Consider the following 20257-nt stretch of genomic DNA (forward strand, 5'->3'; position numbering starts at 1 on the left):
GATGCCTTTAAGTTTTGTATCTGGAGATGGTTGCACCATTTAGTTTTAAATTCAAACTTTTAGGAGATTAACACATGACTCAATTCAAATGGGTTGCATCTCAAGCTAGTAAATATTGAATAGTCCTCTGCAACTGTTACACAGCTTATATAAAGTACCTGTTTAGACCTAACATTTGTATACAATTAAAAAAAATATATTTTAAACCAATAACACAAATATAATTTTTTTTTGTAGATAATGAGTAAATGATCGATGGAGATGATGAACTTTTGTTTTCTTCTTCTGAAAACTCATTACAAACTGCAATTTAATCAAATATTTGGAACCAAAGGTGCAAATGGACATTTGGCTGTCACAGCTGTTCATCTCAGCCTCAATAGTGTTATAGCTCAAATATTAGATGTTGGGCCTGTGACTGTTGTTATTCTGCTTGTTGTGAAAGGATTCATTGTAGTTTGACAGTGAATACATTGTAATACAAAATACAGTTTGAACCAACTCAAAAAAAGTAATACCGAGGAAACAACTTGTTCGAAAAGTTCACTTTTTTACAACACCGTCTTGCATAGTTGGAACGTTTTTATTCAGTTGTCTTTTTATTACCACAGTGGAGGTAATACAACAAATGTCTCTGTGAATACATGCTGTACATTACCGTACATGAAATGTCACCATGCATTGTAAAGTGCCACCGTAACATAAATAGAGTCTGCGTTAGGACATAACAGTGGAGTGCATGTTCCACCATCCTGCTCATGGCTGCCTGTTTCTTTTCCCTTCATCATTAACCTATCTAAGTACCATTGCAACAGGTGTGTACATGCATGCACAGCAATATCACATAGTCATGTTTCAGACAAACAATGAAGAAGACTGTTGCAGAGCTCTGGGATGTCGGTGTCATGAGATCCTGATGTTGCGCTGTCTATTTGACTTTAGGTTGTGCAGCAAAAGATCAATTGCCTCATGACTGAAGTTGTTAGTAGAATTGATGACTGTAGATAAACTGCATAAAAGTCTGTTTTTTTCTATGTCGGCCATTTTGAAAAGCATTACCCTTGTTGGTTTGTTTCGTGGGGGAACTCTGTCACTTTTGCTCTAGATTGCTTCAGTCATTCAGAGGGCAAGCCACCCCAAAACGAGTTGTAGAGGTCTCAGTTGTCCTTCGCTGTGCTGGGATCATGAATCCTTCCATAGAGAGGCAGAGGGCAGGCTATTTCCTTCCACAGAATGCTCTGAGCCATGTATGTCTTTGTATTCTCAGGGAGGGCCTCTTCCTAACCACCGGGCATTGTGCTCTCGTCTGAAGGTCATTATCTCCTGAGAATACAATAGGCTAGTGCAACCTGTTCCCGCTGTGATGTGGAAATGTGTTACTGACCATCCATATTCCTTAATGTGTACCTGTTATTCATGAGCATTGTATGGTTATATGTTTTACTAATACTTGCAATATTTCTGTTATGATATCTGCCCGCTGCTTAGAGTGTCCTGCTTCTCAATAAAAAGCCACACAGCTGACTTGGATTGAGAAAGTGATTCATACATGTTGTGCTTAGCAGTGAGCTGAACATTATAGAGAACACCCTGGAAATCCCCCTCCTTAAGGATTTGAGTCCTCCCTTTAGGGTTTCCTGACATTTATATAAGTTCATCTCGTTTCACAAATGTGTACTTTGCCAATTGCTCATATTAGATTTTCTTCAAGTATATTATATATTAGATTGCCTCTCTTATTTCTCTCTCCACAACATGTTGGCAAACCCCTCATTATGTTGATGTTGTTGTCGTTTCAGCAGGTATCAAGGATTGTTACCGTGTTAATATGGCTTTTTAGTTCCGTGTTACTTTTTTAAGGTGTCAGAACTTATTTTCTGAAACTGTCTGACTTGACTGATTGAATGAATTAAAGACTGAGAAATATAAAATATAAATACTTCTTCCACAAATAGAATAACGTCTCCTCAAACTAATGTATGAAGCACACTGATAAATGCCTTATATTTTTTTAAACAAAATGTTTCTGAACCCACTGATTGTTTTCCATCTTCTCCTCCAGTTGGACGACATCCATTACCCTCCCTCCACATACCTCAGGAAGTCCAGTGACCCAGAGTTGTCTCATGGATTGAATTCTGCTCTCAAATTTAAACTACACCTCAATGAGGATGGAAAATACCTTCGAAGGAGGAGCCTAGGGGGTGGCCTCACAGGTAATTATTTTGCTCCCTATTTCAGGATTTTCAGGACAAGTATTTTTGTTGCTTTAGATGCCAGATTGATGCATTTGTAAAGCAGATGGTCCCTATATTTATATATTTTACTGTGGGGTTTCGCATAATATTTACACTGTTTCCAAGCTTTAACACGTATTTTAAGTGGTCGACAACAGTGGAAAAACACATTTCTTTCTGTATTTTTTTAATTACATTAATGACTACAAACTAATGTCAATTTGTCACCTGTAGATTACGTAATAATTCTTTAATGGGGATGAATGATTTTAGTTTGATTGATTTATTTAAAAAAAAAGTAAAGTGGTAATGACAGTAAAAAGCCTGTCACTTTAACCTGTCCTTGAGAGGGTAGAAAGGACAGCGTGCGTCACTATTAAAACAAATCTGATAAACCTTATAAGGTTGCATCATCTTTTACAGGCAGCAGATAATGAACACACAGGATGCCCTCCAGAAGTGTAAAGCTTCATTTTAAGATAATATTTTCTGAAAACATCACATTTTTGAGTTGTTTGATCCTCTCGCATGACATTTCTACTCGCCTAGCAAATAAAGTAAACCAAACATAAGATGTCATTTTTCCTGACACCCCCTTTCTAACAGTGTTGATGAGAGATTTCCTTTATGCCGGGATGTGATGGCTTAAGTGAGGAAATCTTTTGCCAGTAAGGAAGGAAAGACCACAGTTTTCCCTCCTCATCCGGTTTGGTCTCCCTTCAATTCTTCAGTGATCATCATTGAAACTATAGAGATAACTGTAGCACTGCATCTAGTAACCCTGGATCTAGTAGTTACTGCAGTAACTACTAGATCCAGGTCCAGAAAAAAGTGATATTCTTTGCAATTATCTGAAGAGGAGTGAGAAATAACACCCTTTTTTTAAATAACCAGCAGCAGTGTTATTGTGCAAAGGCAAACAGCTGTAGCTTTAAGCTGTTTATTTAATGTTAAGTGTTTTTGTGGGCATTTAATGTCAACAGTTGAGTCAGCAGTTGATAGAGTTGACAGGAAATGAGTGTAGAAAAAGATAGGTCTCCTGCAAGACTCGATCTGCAGAGGCACCAGAGCGTCCCTAAACTGCATTTTTCATGCAATACTACATTTACAAAACTCATATTACTGTTATATTGGGGAAAGATATCAGTCTTCCACCTCTAAATGAACACCTACAGCAATAGCGGGACCGTGAATTTATAGAAATGCCTTCTACAGTTTATAAAAGCGTAACACATTGGATGTTTGACTTATATCTCATGTGAACTTGAGATATTTCCTTTATGTTCTGAGCACAGTCTGGATATCTTGCCTTACTTCACTGAGCCAAGTTTTCTAAATTCTCTCCCGTCTCCTCGAGTGTTAACTTAAACAGGAAATGGAAATATATACACGTGGATAAAGGATGAGAACACTTCAACAAATAATTATTCAATCCATGTGCCAGGTGCACATTAAGATCTGCTGATAATGATACTGAGGCTGTTTATGTCATGTTTTAATCGTTGTTTTACCTTGATGCACTAAGGTTTAACGAAGAGGGCAGATAAAAAGAGCTTTTGGTGCCATCTAGGGGCCAGCACTGAGAGCTAAAGAGGAGATCTGATCTCAGTTTCACAAACGATACTTTTGTGCAGAGCTCCTGTTGATAATAAAACGTATTGTTGAATCATTCTTCTTATCATCCTCAGACTTTAGTCGCAGTGCAGTGCTGGTGCTTTGATTATGTATTATGGGACTAAATGTTTTCCCCCTCTGGCCGTATTTAACCCTTTGTCACCCTGCCTTGCTGCACAGTCAGAGCCTTTAGCTCTGCACTCCTAAGAAGAGCAGACGGCAAGGATTATCTTATGTCACCTGTATGTCAGTTCTGTCTCCTCCATTTATTCCCTCTTGTTATAAGTCAGGGGTGGTACTGTGATAACTAATGACAGTTTGAATTTACAGTCGTGCGACAAATCTTGTTCACAACCTCACAGTATAGTGAAAACACTGTTTAGATCAGTGGTTCCCAACCTGCGGGGCGCGCCCAAAGATCGCAGGGGGCGCGCCAGGCCTCAGATGATTTGAGGCCAAATATCATATTTAGACTTTTTTTTTTATTACATATAATTGTAATGCAATACATGATTGTCGCTAAAAGCCTTGTCTCTACATTACAATAAAATATAAAAAATAATTGATTAATTAATTTTAATAAAAATTCAAGTTAGTAGCTAAAGGCATAAAAAGACAGAAATGTATAATTCTTTCTTTAATAGAAATGTTTCTTCTGCGCGTAAGGTGTCCAAACCAGGCTTGTCTGGATAAGCGCATTTTTAAAACATAATCATTGTCCATGCCGGTTTCAGTTGGATTATTTGTCACAGTTGCTCCGATCAGATCGGTCTCCTCCATTTTGTAGATTATTTACGACTTTTGAATCCACATAAACACATCGGCAAAATCCAGCTTACTTTGAGCATGTGTTTTAAACAGTTGAATCCCTTTGTGAATTGTTTCCACTTGCGCCGTCCTTTAATTTCTTCATACAGCAGGAATCCAAATGAATTAATCCTGAGTCCAATAACCATCAAAGTTACTCCAATAGTGCTCCTTAATTACGCTTTCATCCTCCTTTAACAAAATACTTCATTCATCCATTTTGTGACAGTACATGTAGTTGTAGCAATTTGAGACTTATAAACTTTAATTACCGCTGTTGCGCCCCCCCCCCCCACCTTGTGTGTGTGTGTGTGTGTGTGGGGGGGGGGGCGCGCAACTTCCAACAGGAGTCATTTGGGGGGGCTCTTGGGGAAAAAAGGTTGGGAACCCCTGGTTTAGATCCCTTACTAAAGTAAAAGTACCAATACATTGCAAAAATGCTCCTCAAAGAATTTATTATATAATACTCAATATGTAGAAAAGTGGCCCCTCTCACTGGTGTATTACTATTTATTACTTAATTATGATGCATTAATGTGCAAATAGCATTTCACTGTTGTAGCTGGCTCTAGTTGAATTAGTTCTAGCTTCTGTACAGTTGTTGTTCATCTGGTGGATTCCAATGTAAAAGTCATCCCATGTGTAAGGGTCACAAAACCTATTTTGGGGATATGAGACAATTGGAGCAGGGTAAAGAAGGATACACATTTGTGCTTCTCAAATTTGTAGTTTATTTATTTTTAATAATAAATAATAAAATATATTTGCGAAATAATCGATAAATGACCCTCTAATTTCCACCAGTAAAAAACAAACATACAGATTCAGCTATCTGAGAAGTTTTGGGGGGGAATCTGTCTTGCAAAATTCCCCAAAATTGCAAAACATTAACTGACCTTGTCCTGTTGTTGCTCTGCAGGAAAGTACCTCCTGCTGCCCACCGCTCCCCAGCAGACACACACCGCATCGGAGACCTCTAACCTGGTTCGCATGAGTTCCCTGTACCTCGGGAAGTCAGACCCCTCCCTCACCTCCAGCCTGGTGAGTACCTCCTAAATAAAGTGCTTCTTAATAACCATGAAGCAGGCAACTCTGTCTGTAGATGCTTCGTACGATGACGTTTCTGATCGGGACTATGATATGATCTCTGTTCTTGTTTTTCATTTGTTGTTTGAAACTTTGCTGTTGCCATGACTCTCTTGTAAAAGAGCATTTTTAACCTCAATGACACTTGGGTTAACCAAAGGTTGAACAAACTAGATAAATAAATCATTACTCACCATATTCTGCATCCTGACCTATGCTCCAGTGACCTCGCCGTTTGAACAGTTGCAGGCAACATCACTAAACTTCTCTTGCATGTGTCTATACATATTTAACAGTAATAATAATTTGTTTATCCATTGTATTATTTCTTGTGGCTTTTTATGTGAATTTACTTATCAGTAAATAACATGAGCCATGCAACATAGGTGTTTTAATCAAGAATGATTCATGCATTCATAAAGGCCGATATTGGGCCTGTGGCTGTGGCGCAGTGGATTGGTGCGTTGGTGTTTGGATCAGGGGGTCACAGGTTTAAACCCCACTGCAGTCAGCATGTCGTTGTGTCCCTGAGACACTTCACCCCAAATTGCTCCTGTGGGGATTGTCCACAGTACTGAGTATGTAAGTCGCTTTGGATAAAAGCGGTCCCATGTCATGGCCATTTCTACTGATCATAATTCCATTGTTGAGGTCTACTAGAATATATTTACATTGTTCAATGTTCCAAACTCACATTGGTTTCTCATACAGCAGCACAGCATCTCTGTATAGTATGTGTATTCACTCTCTGTCCTACACGGCTTGTTGGAGCTCCTGCCCCTCCCCTCCCTGTGAGCCCACTGCTCTGATGTGTGTTTATGTGTTACAATGGTGTTTGATAGCAACCAGAAAAGGACACCAGTAATGACAAACTGAGAATGCTGCGTGGGGTCTGGGGGCCGTGTTGGCGGGACGTTGCGAGGCTCGCTGCTCCGCCCTTTGAGGCTCGAGGAGTGGACAGTGTGAGCTGGATTACTGGTGTCTGCGTGGGGTCTGCGAGACAGCGAGACAGCGAGACACCGCGGAACTCAGCCTCACGTGTGTGTGTGGCGAACTGTGAGTGGAGATCCACGGAGCTGCGGCTGAGAAAAGATCAGGCTGAGTGAGTGAGGAGCTCCACGGATTGGTCCATTTGGACCTGGGTATGGTCACGTCACCATACTTAGGAAGAAAAAAATGGAAAAAGATAAATCTCCAACGAGGAGTTCTGGGACCAGCATAGACAGGTATTTTCTGTGTTAGAGTTTTACTCGCTACAGGCCCTGTCACACTGTCCCGAAATTGACACCCGATGGACACACGAATATGGAATTGTGAATTTCGCACGATGATGGCCCCGAACCACACACGAAGGCAACATTTACATTACATTTAAGACATACAACTGCAATGAAAGTACCAAAAACAATTGTGTTACAGTACTATGATACTGTACTGATATCTTCAGACTTTGTTCTTTACTTTATCCGTCGTTATATGTAGAAAATATTACGTTTTCTCCGTAATGTTGTTTCCATAACAACAACAACTTCCTGTCAACTGTCCTTCAAAATAATATATTATATCCTTTTTAGTTTCACAGAACACAAATTGGGTTATTTACATAATATATTTACATGATTTTGTTGTGCAATAAAACAACCCGATGGACACACGATAAAGGAAATGTTCAAATTCGGCTGTGATCGTAGCAACATCGGGCTATTCGTGAGGGCATCTTAAGCCATCGTATGACCGCCGATGGAGTTTCTCAGGCTCCGGCAGCAACTTCGTGAGCGGTGGCAAAATCTTTGGCATGCCAAAAAATTGCCGAAGGACCTTGCGAAGGTTCATTTTCGTGTTGAATTCGTGTGTCAATTGTGCCCTTCGTAAGGCCATCGTGAGGGCATCGTGTTATCATCGGTGCCATCGGGCATTCGCCCCGATCAGAGTGAGGGCGAATGCCCGATGGCACCGATGATAACACGAAGATGACACGATTTGACAAGATGTCCTCACGAGTGCCTTACGAAGTTGCCGCTCACTAAGTTGCTGCCGGAGCCTGAGAAACTCATAGGATGGCTTAAGATGCCCTGACGAATGGCCCGATGTTGCTACGATCACAGCCGAATTTGAACATTTCCTTTATCGTGTGTCCATCGGGTGTCAATTTCGGGACAGTGTGACAGGGCCTTACAGGGTGTACTTTGAGGGTTTGTGACTCTGCAGACCGTTTACATGCAGAACAACCTTCATAACACACAAGGGAACGGGTAATAACCGGAAAAGCATGACATGGAACCTTTAAAGCATGCCTGTTGAGGTTTAAGTTAAAAAAAAAAAAAAAAAAAAAACCTGAAATAAAACCACATTTTGAGCAGGTTCAAGTGTATCCCTAGTTTGAATGGAATGACATCATGAAGGCAGAGGTGACCTTCAGCGGGCTCTGCTCTTTCAGATGACATTGACAGATACTCTGATGTGATATATCGTGATCTTGTTGTCTCAGGCGTGAGATACAATCAAAAGCGGATAATCCAATGCTGTTAAGCGGTGACTCATTCCCACTGTGTGCTCCCTCGCAGCTACAGAAAAGGTTAATGTAATAAAAAAGGATGCGCTTGTGTGTGTGTAAAAATGTGAGTGTATGTGTGGCTGATTTGACTGTGATGGTACATTTTGGACACTTTCCCCATTAGTGACCTAAGTAGTTTGACCCAGAAAAAGGCACTGTAACCTGAACCTTTCTCATTGACATCATGGTGACTCTGTTTACAATAATGACACGAAGCAACACAACACCACCAATCCAGTATGTGATACACTTACAAGATGCTGTATGTAAGCTAATTCTGTACACTGGGGGGAGCTAGTGCATTTTCAGTGTAGTCTAAAAACACAAACATAACACTGCCCACAAAAGAATTGTCCTCTACTCAATGTGTTGACTCAATTTAAGTTTGAAAACATGATGCCTCTTTAACATTTTGAAGTTTGCTGGTATTTTAAGATACTTTGTTCTTATAGTAATACTTTAAAGATCCCTGTAGGTATTTGTTTCTTGCCAACCATCACATAAAGGTTAGAGCATGAAAACAGATACACAATATCTTTCTCATGGATATTAGCAAGAGCTTTACAGTGCCTACACAGGAATAATTTTACAATACTTCAGTCAAATTTGGATAGATATGCATGTAACTACCAAGACTATTCTTATATGGCAATTATCACGTCATATTGCACATAAGGAGCATTTGCTAAAGTGCTCTGAGCTGTGAACCAGTCCGATGTTAATTGAGAGGACTGTAATGCTTTCAGATGAGGCTGTAAGGTCATGAGGACCCAGGAGACATATTTTCTTCATCAGACTTTGTTCAGCAAAATGGGCCCCAAGATAGATGATGGAAAATGGGCTCTTTGCTAAGGAGAGGCATTGGGGTGCAATGCACGGCTGTGGTGCCGCTCCACTATGTTCCATGCTGCACCACTCCAAAGTCATACCAATACATACATCTGGAGATAAACATGTACTGTCAAACTATAGACCAATTTCATTGCTCTCACAGTTTTCTAAAATACTGGAAAAAATCTACTATACAAGACTAAATGACTTCATCACCAAACATAACATACTCTATGAACAACAATATGGTTTCAGAGCAAACAGAACTACATCATTTGCAGTTATAGAATTTATGGAACACATTACTAAGGCAATAGAAAAGAAAGAATATGCAATAGGGATATTTCTGGACCTTAAAAAAGCATTTGACACGGTTGACCATGAATTATTAGTTAAAAAACTACAGAGATATGGCATTAGAGGTGTTGCACTATCATGGCTATCCAGCTACCTACATAACAGGGAACAGTACGTTGAACTACAAAGCCATAAATCACAACTACTGCAGGTTACATGTGGGGTGCCTCAGGGCTCAGTCTTGGGGCCATTACTATTTATTCTGTATATTAACAATATATGTGAAGTATCAAAAATGATTAAAACCATTCTTTTTGCAGACGACACAAGTCTACTCTGCTGTGGGGACGATTTAGAACAGCTATTGGTCACAATGGAAAAGGAACTGAGCAGGATGAAGATCTGGTTTGACCAAAATAAATTAACATTGAACGCAAGCAAAACCAAACTCATAATATTTGGGAATCGATCGACCAATACATAGAAGAAACTCACTATAAATGGCGTCCAATTAGAAAGAGTATCGGAAATAAAATTCCTTGGAGTAATCATAGACAATAAATTAAGTTGGAAACCACATATAAGCTATATCAAAGCCAAAATGTCCAAATCAATAGCAATTCTGAATAAAGCCAAATACCTAATTAATCAAGCTTCTTTGTTTATGCTGTGCTGCTCCTTCATACTTCCATACATGATGTATTGTGTGGAAGTTTGGGGGAACACATATAAAACAAATACACATCCTATCTTCATCCTGCAAAAAAGAGCCATACGAGTTATACATAAAACTACCTACAGAGAACCAACAAATAAATTGTTCATCAAACTAAAAACACTAAAACTACAAGACCTGGTAAAACTATTCAAATTATGTTCAAAGCCGCAAATCAACAATTACCTACCTTACAAATATCCAGGGACTTTTCACACAGAGAGAAAGCATGCACATGTTGAGAGGAAACTGCATTTTCAAAAAACCACCCGTACGAACAAATGCCAAACTGCATTGCATCTCATCAAAAGGTGTTAGTCTGTGGAATAACTGTAATGATGCACTGAAATATTGTACAAGTCTATTTAGACTGAAAGTATTATTTAGGAGCCAAATCATTAATGGTTATGAACAGGACCCAATCCCATTTGTTGTTATTTGTAATTGTAAAAGTAATTTATTTCTGATTGTTTTGTAAAAAAACAAATTAACAAGACAAACATGTCGCTGATGACGATGACCTAATGTTTTATTTATAAGAAAAATATATGCTAGAGGGGGTAGGACCAGAAAAGCTTAAGCTTCTTCTTGCCCCTGTTGAACATGACAGAGACTATCTGAGAATTATTATTATTTTTGTTGTTGTTATTATTTGTTTTTTTGTACTTTGTTATAATTATTAATTTGAGTAAGAAAAAAGAAAAAAGGAGAATATATATATATATTATTGTTGTATGTTTTTGTTTCTGACATGTTCAATAAACTGACTAAAAAAACAACTTCAAAACATGAGTTTTCATGCTGAATGGAAAAACTGATTGGCAGTTTGTGCATATAATGCAATGTGAGAACATTCCTTGCACGTCCGTACTGTAGGAGATTCCACTGAAGGACGAGTTCAGGCGTCAATTATCTACAATTTTGCCCGGCTTTCCTCTGGTGGAACTAATGATTGCCAATACTGATTTATTTTCTTAACTTATCATTTGTATTCTGTACAGTCTTGCTGCTCTAAAGTCTTCCCACACTTTGCCCAGCAGTCATTTGAATGTGTACAGTATGTAATCAAATGTCTTCTGTTATACGCTGCTCAAATGTTGTCTTACCCTTATTTCTATTCTCAACACTGTTTGCAAACCTCTTGTGACATGAGAAAATGAGATGCTGGTGACCGCTGCTAACATATTGTCTCGTGTAGACACAAGCTGAATGGCTGATGTGTTGCTACATGTTTACGGTATCTATCGGCTGCTCTGACACCTCGGGGGTTCGTCTGCAGCCACTGTTTCATCCTGCCTGCAGAACAAGCTTAGAGAAGATGGAGAATTGCTTAACCTTGGGAGAGAAGAGTAGAGAACACTTCAGCTACTAACCAATGAAAGTTGCTCTTCTTTTTGTTTCTCAATAAGAAAAGTTGGAAAATGCGAGTCTCATTTGCAATATACAAGCGAGTGGCATTTGTCATCTTGATGGCGATATGACACACCAGTCTGCCCTTTGTGACAAGAAACGATTGAACTTCATACTGAATCTGTTGCGCTGAACATTGCAGTCAAATCTAACTGCTGGCAGATTTGGCAGATATATTAATCTCTAGGGAAATTATAAATATGGTTGGTTTAAGTGAACTCAATATTTGATATGCTAATTATGAACATTTCCCAAAAAATTGATAAAAGTGATGACATTGCAGTGTTTCCCACAGATATGAAATATACTTGGGCGGGGTGGTGGCAAGGGGGGGGGGGGGTGCGCGAAAAAAAAAAAAAAGTTTTAACAACATTATTTATTGACTTTTCATTCCGGTATAATCATTTTGCGCAAAGATGGCACTGTTTGTCAGAGCACTTCATCCTTCTGGGATTTCATGAAGAACAGCTCCAACGCCTGTGTGTATGGGAATGCCTCTGGTGCTGGTCCATTAACTGCCAGTGTTTCCCACAGATCTGAAATATACTTTGGGGGGTGGTGGTAGCGGGGGGGGTTGAGGTGACGTGCAACAACATTAACCTTTCTGTTGGTCGCTTGTTAGCAGACCCTTCACGCGATGGCAGAGCGAACAGGTACAGGTACAGGCAGGGTCCATAATGATAGCCCTATAGTTAAAATCTACTACCCACACATGAACATATGGAAATGGGTTACTATTTTAAAAAAAAAATGTATTTATTAATGTATTTAGGAACCTATCCATGTGATTTTTAGTGGGGGGTCGACCTCAAATCCTCTAGGGGGGTCCAGGGGCATGCCCCCCCGGTAAGATTTTATTTTTTATTTTGGAGTTAAATGCATCAATCTGGTGCATTTTGAGGGGAAAATAAAGAGACTAGATCTATGGAAACACCTATATTAAACAGAACTGTATACATTTCAATAATCATAAAATCAAGGCCATAACCAATAACATACCTTTTCCAATATGAAAAAAACACTGAAACTTGTTTATTAATTTAGTTTTGGTTCATTTATAGTTGTGAGTGTGTCTGTGCTCCTGAATCAGCCTCTCCTGTCTCCCTCCTCTCCCCCCCTCCTCTTTGAGGCAGCAGCAAAGACTAGTTTTCTCTCAACAAGTTTTAAAAGTGTATCTTACCTTTTTTCACCTAGTTAACTTTTTATTTATTTATTCATGCATATTTTACTAATCACATTACATTTCATTTAGCTGACGCTTTTATCCAAAGCGACTTATAATGACCGATTACAGGGACATTCTCCCTGGAGTAACTAAGGGCTAAGTGCCTTACTCAAGGGCACACTAGTGGTGGTGTTCCTGGCGGGATTTGAACTCACAGCCTTCCGATCTTCAGCCCACCTCACTATCCATTAGACCAATCACTACCCTCTCAAATGGAAATATGTGTTTACATAAATGGTGACCAACACCGTTTGAGACCCACTGAGAACTTAGACTAAGTTAACTATCTAAACACTCAGAGTCCTTTACCTCACCTGAGCTGAGGTTATCCCGAGCTTGAATGACACACAGAGACCAATCAAGGGCTTTGATTTATGATCTGTATGACAGTGGCCATGTCGGCAGGCCACATCATGTGGACAGCCAGTCACCCTGTGTGAGGCAGGCCACTTAACAGGCCAGAAGGAGGCGAGATCAGAGCAAGGGAGCGAGGGATCATTGTCTACAAGTTAATCGATCGCAGATGGCGTCGTGGTCACGGACGAATAAAAAAATATATATAAAAAAAAAAATTTATAAAAAAAAACAAAATGGGTCGCGAAATATACTTGGGCGGCCGTTAATATACCTGGGCGGCCCGCCCAAGTATAGTCTATGTGTGGGAAACCCTGCATTGTGGACAGATACATTTCAAGGAAAATGTAGATCATCATGGAAAATACAAGATATAAATTCACATTTTTGTATATCAATTACTCAACGGTTGAATGGAAAATCAGAAAAGGGAGAAGTCTTGTAGAAAGAAGTAAGTCTGGACTGTGTTTAAGCTACATACTATTTTGAAACAAGCAATTACAACTCTCGCAACACACAAGTCATTTATCAAGTCAAATGCTCACTACTTCCTAAACACATTCTCGTAAATATAAAAGTTCATGGGTGTGTATGTAAACGCATGTATTAATGTGTGTATTTATATACATTATTATTTATATTTATTTGTATACATAGATTCAAAGATCCTGGGGGCGGTTTTGATATTAAAATAGATTTAATTAATTAATTACATTTGTAATTCTATATGTGCTGAAATGTGTCTCTTTGCAATTGGATGACTCCCGGCAGGGCTGTTTTCTTTAAGCTATGCTTTCTGCCCTCCCGCTTCTACTAATGTAATGTATTTTCTGGTACCTTGTCCATATCAATTGTCTGTATTAATATTGAATTGAGTTAGTAGATAAATAATAAATAGAAAAATACAAATAAATCGCCAAAACCATACACTTGAACGTAAGCGATTGCACAGATGTGCTGCTCGTCTCTTTTAAACTAAATTAAATCAAGTTAATTAAGGATTCACACCACTTGATGTTGTTTAATAGCTATTTGTGTATTCTCATGGTTACTTTATTTCCCCCTTGTCTCCTGAGTGACCTTTATTTACCTCTGACACTCCTTTAGTGTTTTCAGCCGTGCTTTGCCCCCCCCTCTGCCACCCAGGACTCCTGTTATTGCTTTTTGCCTTCTTCCCTCCTTCATGCTCTCCCATCATGCCCCTGGGTGTGCACGACTCTTTGACAAGCGTGGCACATCTCTCTTGATTGTGATGCTCTTTGGCAGAAAATCAATACCTCTCTTCTGGTGCGATATGGAGATAAGACTGTCATAATCCTGATGTTGTGCCTTTGTGGACTCTCATTCTGCCTCATAATGGCACTCGGTGATGTCCTTCACTGATAGCATTGTTGTTGGAGCAGCTTGTTGTTGCAAAAGGAAGAAAATGCAGTTCATGAGTTTTGGTTAATGGTCAGAAAAAACAACACACAGTTATTAACAAATACCATCGATTTTTCAGTCCACACTGAACAACCTGCCTTGTTTGTTACTTTTATTTCAGCCCACATCTAATAAAAAATATGATTATCCAGCAGCCAGCACAAAACCAGAGTGGAAAATAAGTGACTTTATTGATCTGGTTTTGTTGGTATCTTTGTTTTGTGGTCCCTGCATGGCTATGTGTTTTCATCTTGGTTAAATGTGATCCCTATTTTGCACATAGTTTTAGACTGTGTATATTGTACCTTTAAAACAAAATCTACAGTATATAGACACACGCACACAATTCAAAAGCCCCCCCCAAAAAGAAGGAAAAGATTTAGGCTGATTTCATCCTACAACTGTATCTGAATCTGAAAAGGGACCATTAGTGTGGGAGAGAAACTCCCCCTGGAGGGAACACAGGGATGCTAGCCTTTGCAGACCATTTACATGCACACAAACTAGGGATGTCTCGATCACCTTTTTTTGCTCCCGATCCGATTCCGATCATTTGATTTTGACAATTTTTTTTAAGAGAAAAAAAGGCAACAGATCATCCAGCTGGTCATCCAATGCGATGAATTCAGCTATCTTGGCTGTTATGTTTTTGACCTTTTCACTGTTCTGGGGCAGTTTCTCTTTCCTGAAAGTGTCGGTTGTTTCTGTGCCGTTACCCGAGTGGCCGCTGTGTACTCGTCCTGTTGTTGTTTGTGTTTGTTTCTCAGGTGGCGTATTAGATTGGTGGGGTTGAACGTAGCTCTGTTCTTTCCACCACGCGGAACCTCCTTCTTGCAAACATTTCATCTGGCTGTTACACTGCCTTCGCTTTCAATTTTATAATACTTCCAAACTCCTGACATTTTCTCTGTTCCGACTCCCGACGAGTCACCAGCTGAACGTAGCCTCTCATTAGCTTACTGCTACTATTAGACACTGCGCCCACTCTGTTGCCAGATTTGAGAGAAATAAGCAACCAGGTCTGAAAACAAGCCCAAAAGAAGCAACACATACATGATTTTGTGTGATTTTAAACCAAAACTAAGGCCTCAGGATGACTTTAAGACGTGAACATGGTCATTTTGGTTTTGTAACATTAAAGGTGGGGTAGGTAATTTTGGAGAAACCAGCTTGAGTGCGCTAGAATTTTAAAATACACAACCGGAACAAATCTGCCACTTCCTTACAGAGCCCCTCCTCCAACACACGAACGCGCACATGACCAATGAGGGCACGAGATAAGTTTGAGCACAGATGGAAGGCTGACAGGCAGGTAGGCCATCCAGTTACTTTAGCCGGGCCGGGTCAGATGATTGGTCGTGCTTTTTACAGTATTACGGCTTCCACTGATGACATTATTTATGGATTTTTTGTCAAAGCACTTAAGATATTCATTGCTATCGGGGTGTTAAGAGCATTCCATGGAATATAACAAAAAGTGTATCTCGAGCCGGTTTCTCAAACTTACCTACCCCACCTTTAAGTAAAAGAAAACAATTATAAAAGAAAAAAAAGAATTCCCGATTCCGATCTATTGAAAATCACGTGATCGGATCGGGACATCTCTAACACAAACCTATATAACACAATACAGTGAAGGGAAAACAACTAAAAGAAAGCACAATGGGGCCTCCTTTAACCAAACGGTGAACTGTGTCACTGCAGGTAGTTTGATTTTAATACAAGAGAGTGTGTGTCAACAACTAAAGAATAACAATACACATTAGTAATACTACCTTACTGCAAATAAACATTTAGCTAATCTTTGTGAATTGCTTTTATCTCTATTGTTCTCCTCTTGACTGTTTGTATTCCACAGAATAACTTTGGAAACCCATCCCAAAATGACTAAGACCAACCATGCAGTATGTTGCCGTAAACATAGTTGTGATAAAGTCCAGATCAAGTCATTTCTGTTGAGACGTTGAACCCCTGTCATTCGCTCTGTTTCAGATACAGTTCTCAATGTGACGGTGTTATGCAGTTTGACTTTGTGTTATATGAAATTGCGGAAATGAATTAAGGAGAAAGCCTATTGGAATTTTTCCAAGTGGACTCAAGCTGACATAATTCTCATCTTATGAATGCTTACATTTGCAAGGCTGTTGCAATGTATTCAAAATAGAAAAAAACAGGGATGAAGTGAGAGAGATGTGTTTCAGCTGTCGGTTCGTCTTGGTTTCTATCTTCGTGCTTGGTGTCAAGGTTAAAGACTTCTCGTCCGCTGGGAGGTTGGCTCTGCAGGGTTTTATCAGGGCCAGATATTCTCGCTCCTTTGGTGGTCAGATGGATTCTTTGCACTGCTTTGTATGGAAGGAATAGATTCCTCCTTTCCTCGCTGCTCTCTTCACAGGGCCATATCCCTCCTCTGCCGGCCTCACATCTGCAGGTTGCCTCTTGGTCTGATAAGCCCGGGCAGAGCAGAGGCTGTGGGTCTCTCAATCAGCACTCGCTGCATGCTTTCACTTCCTGCTCCCCCTTTTTTCTCCAAAGGCAAAGGGAAACAACCTCTGCTGCCCACCTGCCAGGAGGAAATGACTCACAGACAACCCCTGGACTTTTCCCAAAGGCAATTCTGTGGCTGTGCTCCAAAGCCACTGGCACGATGTGTCTGCCTCATAGCTGCCCTGAATCATGACCTTTTATCTACACTGTCTATGATCATGAATCATGTTATCTTCTAAGTGCTTCTGTTATTATTATTTATCTAGTGTTTTTTATTTAATTATATCAATATATTTTTTTTTTCGAATGGAATTTTGGATTACAAATGACTAAATGATTGCTGATATTTTAAATATATAGCTTTTAGTAAATAGAAACATCACTACAAATGTTTCTTAAAGCTCAAAATAACATATTCAAACAGCTTTTTTGTCCATTGTGCGAAAAGCAAGATATACAATTTACGATGACATACTGTATAACACATAAAGAAGCACATTTTCGCAGTAAAGAATCTGCTTCAACAAGTATTTATTGTTTAGAGCCATTTTAGTCCCATTTTTCCCTGTCGGACGCTTAAATATCCAAAAGAACCACTGGCTGGATTGCAATTACATTTTGAGCCAACATTGAAGGTGTCCCAACAATGCATTCCAATTACTTTGGTGATCTCCTAAATATTCCTCTAGTGCTACCAGTACCACCAGGTCAAAGTTTTGACAAAAAGGGTGAAGATGAATTTTCTGTGCTGTTGTTAGATGTATGTTGCTTATACAGACACTATGTATTATAAATAAGTAAGGCCCTTCTCTATTAAATAAGACAAATGGCCCCTCCCTTGTTTTCCTGCAAGTTCTCATCTTCAGTGTTGGTCCAATGTGGAATTTCCTTAATTCTTCTTGTAGGCAGCCGCAGACTGAGCATTGACTCGAGGCCTTTCTGTTGAACATTACATGAATCTTTAATTCCCTCAGGTAATCTGGTGGGCATTGTTCAAGCCCAACAATTTGACTACTGTAATCCTCAACCTCTGAGGGTATAAAAGGCTTTCTTAAAAGAAAGAACTGCCTGATTACCCGAGCGCAGACCTGAGCCGTCTGCTCCTGGCTCTCTTATCTGCACCTCAGCACAAACGAATCCAACTGCAACACTCCCATCAGCTTTCTGTTTCTGTACAGGTTTTGAAATGGGAAAGTTGATGTAGCGATCACCTGTGTGACAGTTCCGTACACCTCCTCCACCAGCCTGTAGTAGTTGGTAGCTGTCACTCCATACTCTCTAAGAGAAATCATTTGAGCTTGGCTGGAGTTGAGGAGAATGGAAGGGGCCCACTTAATATTCACAAAGCAGTGCCACAGTGAATGGAAATGAGTGAGAGAGGGTGAAAAAAGAGAAAGTGAACAGGGGAGTGGGGAAAAGAAAAACACAGAATGCGAAATTGCAGGAGAGAAATTGTCGGCATGGTAATTGAAACAACTTATTTTCCAAATTCCTAATAATTCAGGAAGGTGTGGGGACATTGAGTTAGTGAGTGTGAAGATCTGCGGTCGCTCTTCGACTGCCTCTAAACTCATCTCCGTGCATAGCTGTAGGAGACAGAGCAGCGCGTGAAATTGTTGGAAATTGACACAGGATATTCAGTACACAGGCTGTGCAGGGAGGTGCAGTTGATTCCAGCATGATAATGACTCAGTGTTGGGTTGTTTGGAATGAAAGGAAGTATTTCTTGTATACAAATTGGCCCACAGCAGTTTCGGTGACATTTTCAGAGCAGGTTTTAAAGGTCTTGGGCAGCAACATTTTTTTACCTAAACAGCTTGCTAATTATTTTCTTTATCTTCCATATAAAACACTTTTTTCCCTCTCTTTCTCTTCCACATATAATGGAAACTGTTGTCTCTGCCATCATGTTTCCTCCACTGTAAATCTTGTAGTCTTCATGCGACTCATTCACTGCAAAAAGACCAGTGAGGTCTGTAAGCTGCAGACAGGATGTAGGATTCATTGTTGAGTTGGAGCAGAACAATGCTTGGAAGGATATCCTCTCATTTTCATGGTCACCTAGGGTGCTCAAAAAGCGTGGCTTGCTCAGAGAAATGAGTCTTGGGGCTCCCACTTGTCCTCCGTTCCTCACCCACACACCCCCACCCCCTGCTACGCTAAATTAGCACTGCCCATCTTCTCCCTCATGCTCCCTCTCTCTTTCTCTTCCCTGCGCTCGCTACATCTCTCTCATTCACTCCTGAAGTTACAGAGGAGAGGAACAAGAGGAGGTGTCAGCTGACTGACGCCTTCCAATCAGATAAGTTCTGATGGAAGTGTTTAGCAGCTGTAAGATCACATTTATCCTGAAGGAGGCAGAGAGCAGGGCGCTGGAGTAGAGGCTGTGCAGCGCGGCTATGCACCGGTAAGAGGGGATGATAAGTCGGGACTCTTAACCATGGACGAGTCCAGCATTCTGAGGAGACGCGGGTTACAGGTAGGCGAGCACATGTACCGTGTGGAGCTGTGTCGGAGCTGCAGGCTGACTTTGTACCGTGCAGTATGTATGCGTGGCTTGTTAATCTCCTGTGTTGCTCTTTTAACAGAACACAGTTAGTACTTTGAGACCTTTTTGGCAGTGCAGGGTGAGCAACATACTGGCTCTGCTGGAGATGTGTGCTTTTGTCATGTTGGCAGGACTGTGGAGGGTGTTCATGTACTAAATAGGTTTATTAGGATATTCAGGTTCTAACAGGTGATGGAAAACAGGCTTTTTTAATCTTCAAAATGTTATTTGTCTTTTTACATATTTGGAAATGACTATTTGTGTCCAGACTTTGTTACTTTTTAAAACCGCCTCAAATCATTTGTCACATTGAATTAGTGTCGGCTCTCGGCAGAAGGACTGCGAGGTATACTCATGGAGATAAATGGTTTGTTTGGGAAAAGTGTTTTGTTTTCTTAATTGACTTTTTAGTGAGGCTTTCGCCTTTTTGTCAGAAAATCCTGATTGAGTTATAAGCTCAGTTCAGGACAGTGCTAACAATTGATGTAATTAATCTAATTATTTCTGCCATCACTCAGCTGTAACGTGAGATATATTGTAAACGCAGGTGGAAAGGGAGGACGGAGTGTTCTGAAATAGGAAATGGCTTGTTCTTTAACACCACATGTCATATCTTTTTTTAATCCGAGACCTTTCTGACATTAATCATTTCCTCCAGCCGAGCTGACAAACT

At 40.0% G+C, this 20257-nt stretch overlaps 1 protein-coding gene across 1 annotated transcript in view; it reads left to right on the plus strand.

Annotated features, from left to right (window-relative positions):
• mast4 (microtubule associated serine/threonine kinase family member 4) overlaps nucleotides 1-20257 on the plus strand; it is an 84174-nt gene that overhangs the window by 13191 nt on the left and 50726 nt on the right. Inside the window, 2 exon segments of the mRNA XM_034238854.1 lie at nucleotides 2063-2216; nucleotides 5578-5699. Of these exon segments, the coding sequence (XP_034094745.1) occupies nucleotides 2063-2216; nucleotides 5578-5699 (276 nt within the window).

The sequence above is a fragment of the Gymnodraco acuticeps genome, unplaced genomic scaffold (genome assembly GCF_902827175.1).
Source record: "Gymnodraco acuticeps unplaced genomic scaffold, fGymAcu1.1, whole genome shotgun sequence".
Lineage (NCBI taxonomy): Eukaryota > Metazoa > Chordata > Actinopteri > Perciformes > Bathydraconidae > Gymnodraco > Gymnodraco acuticeps.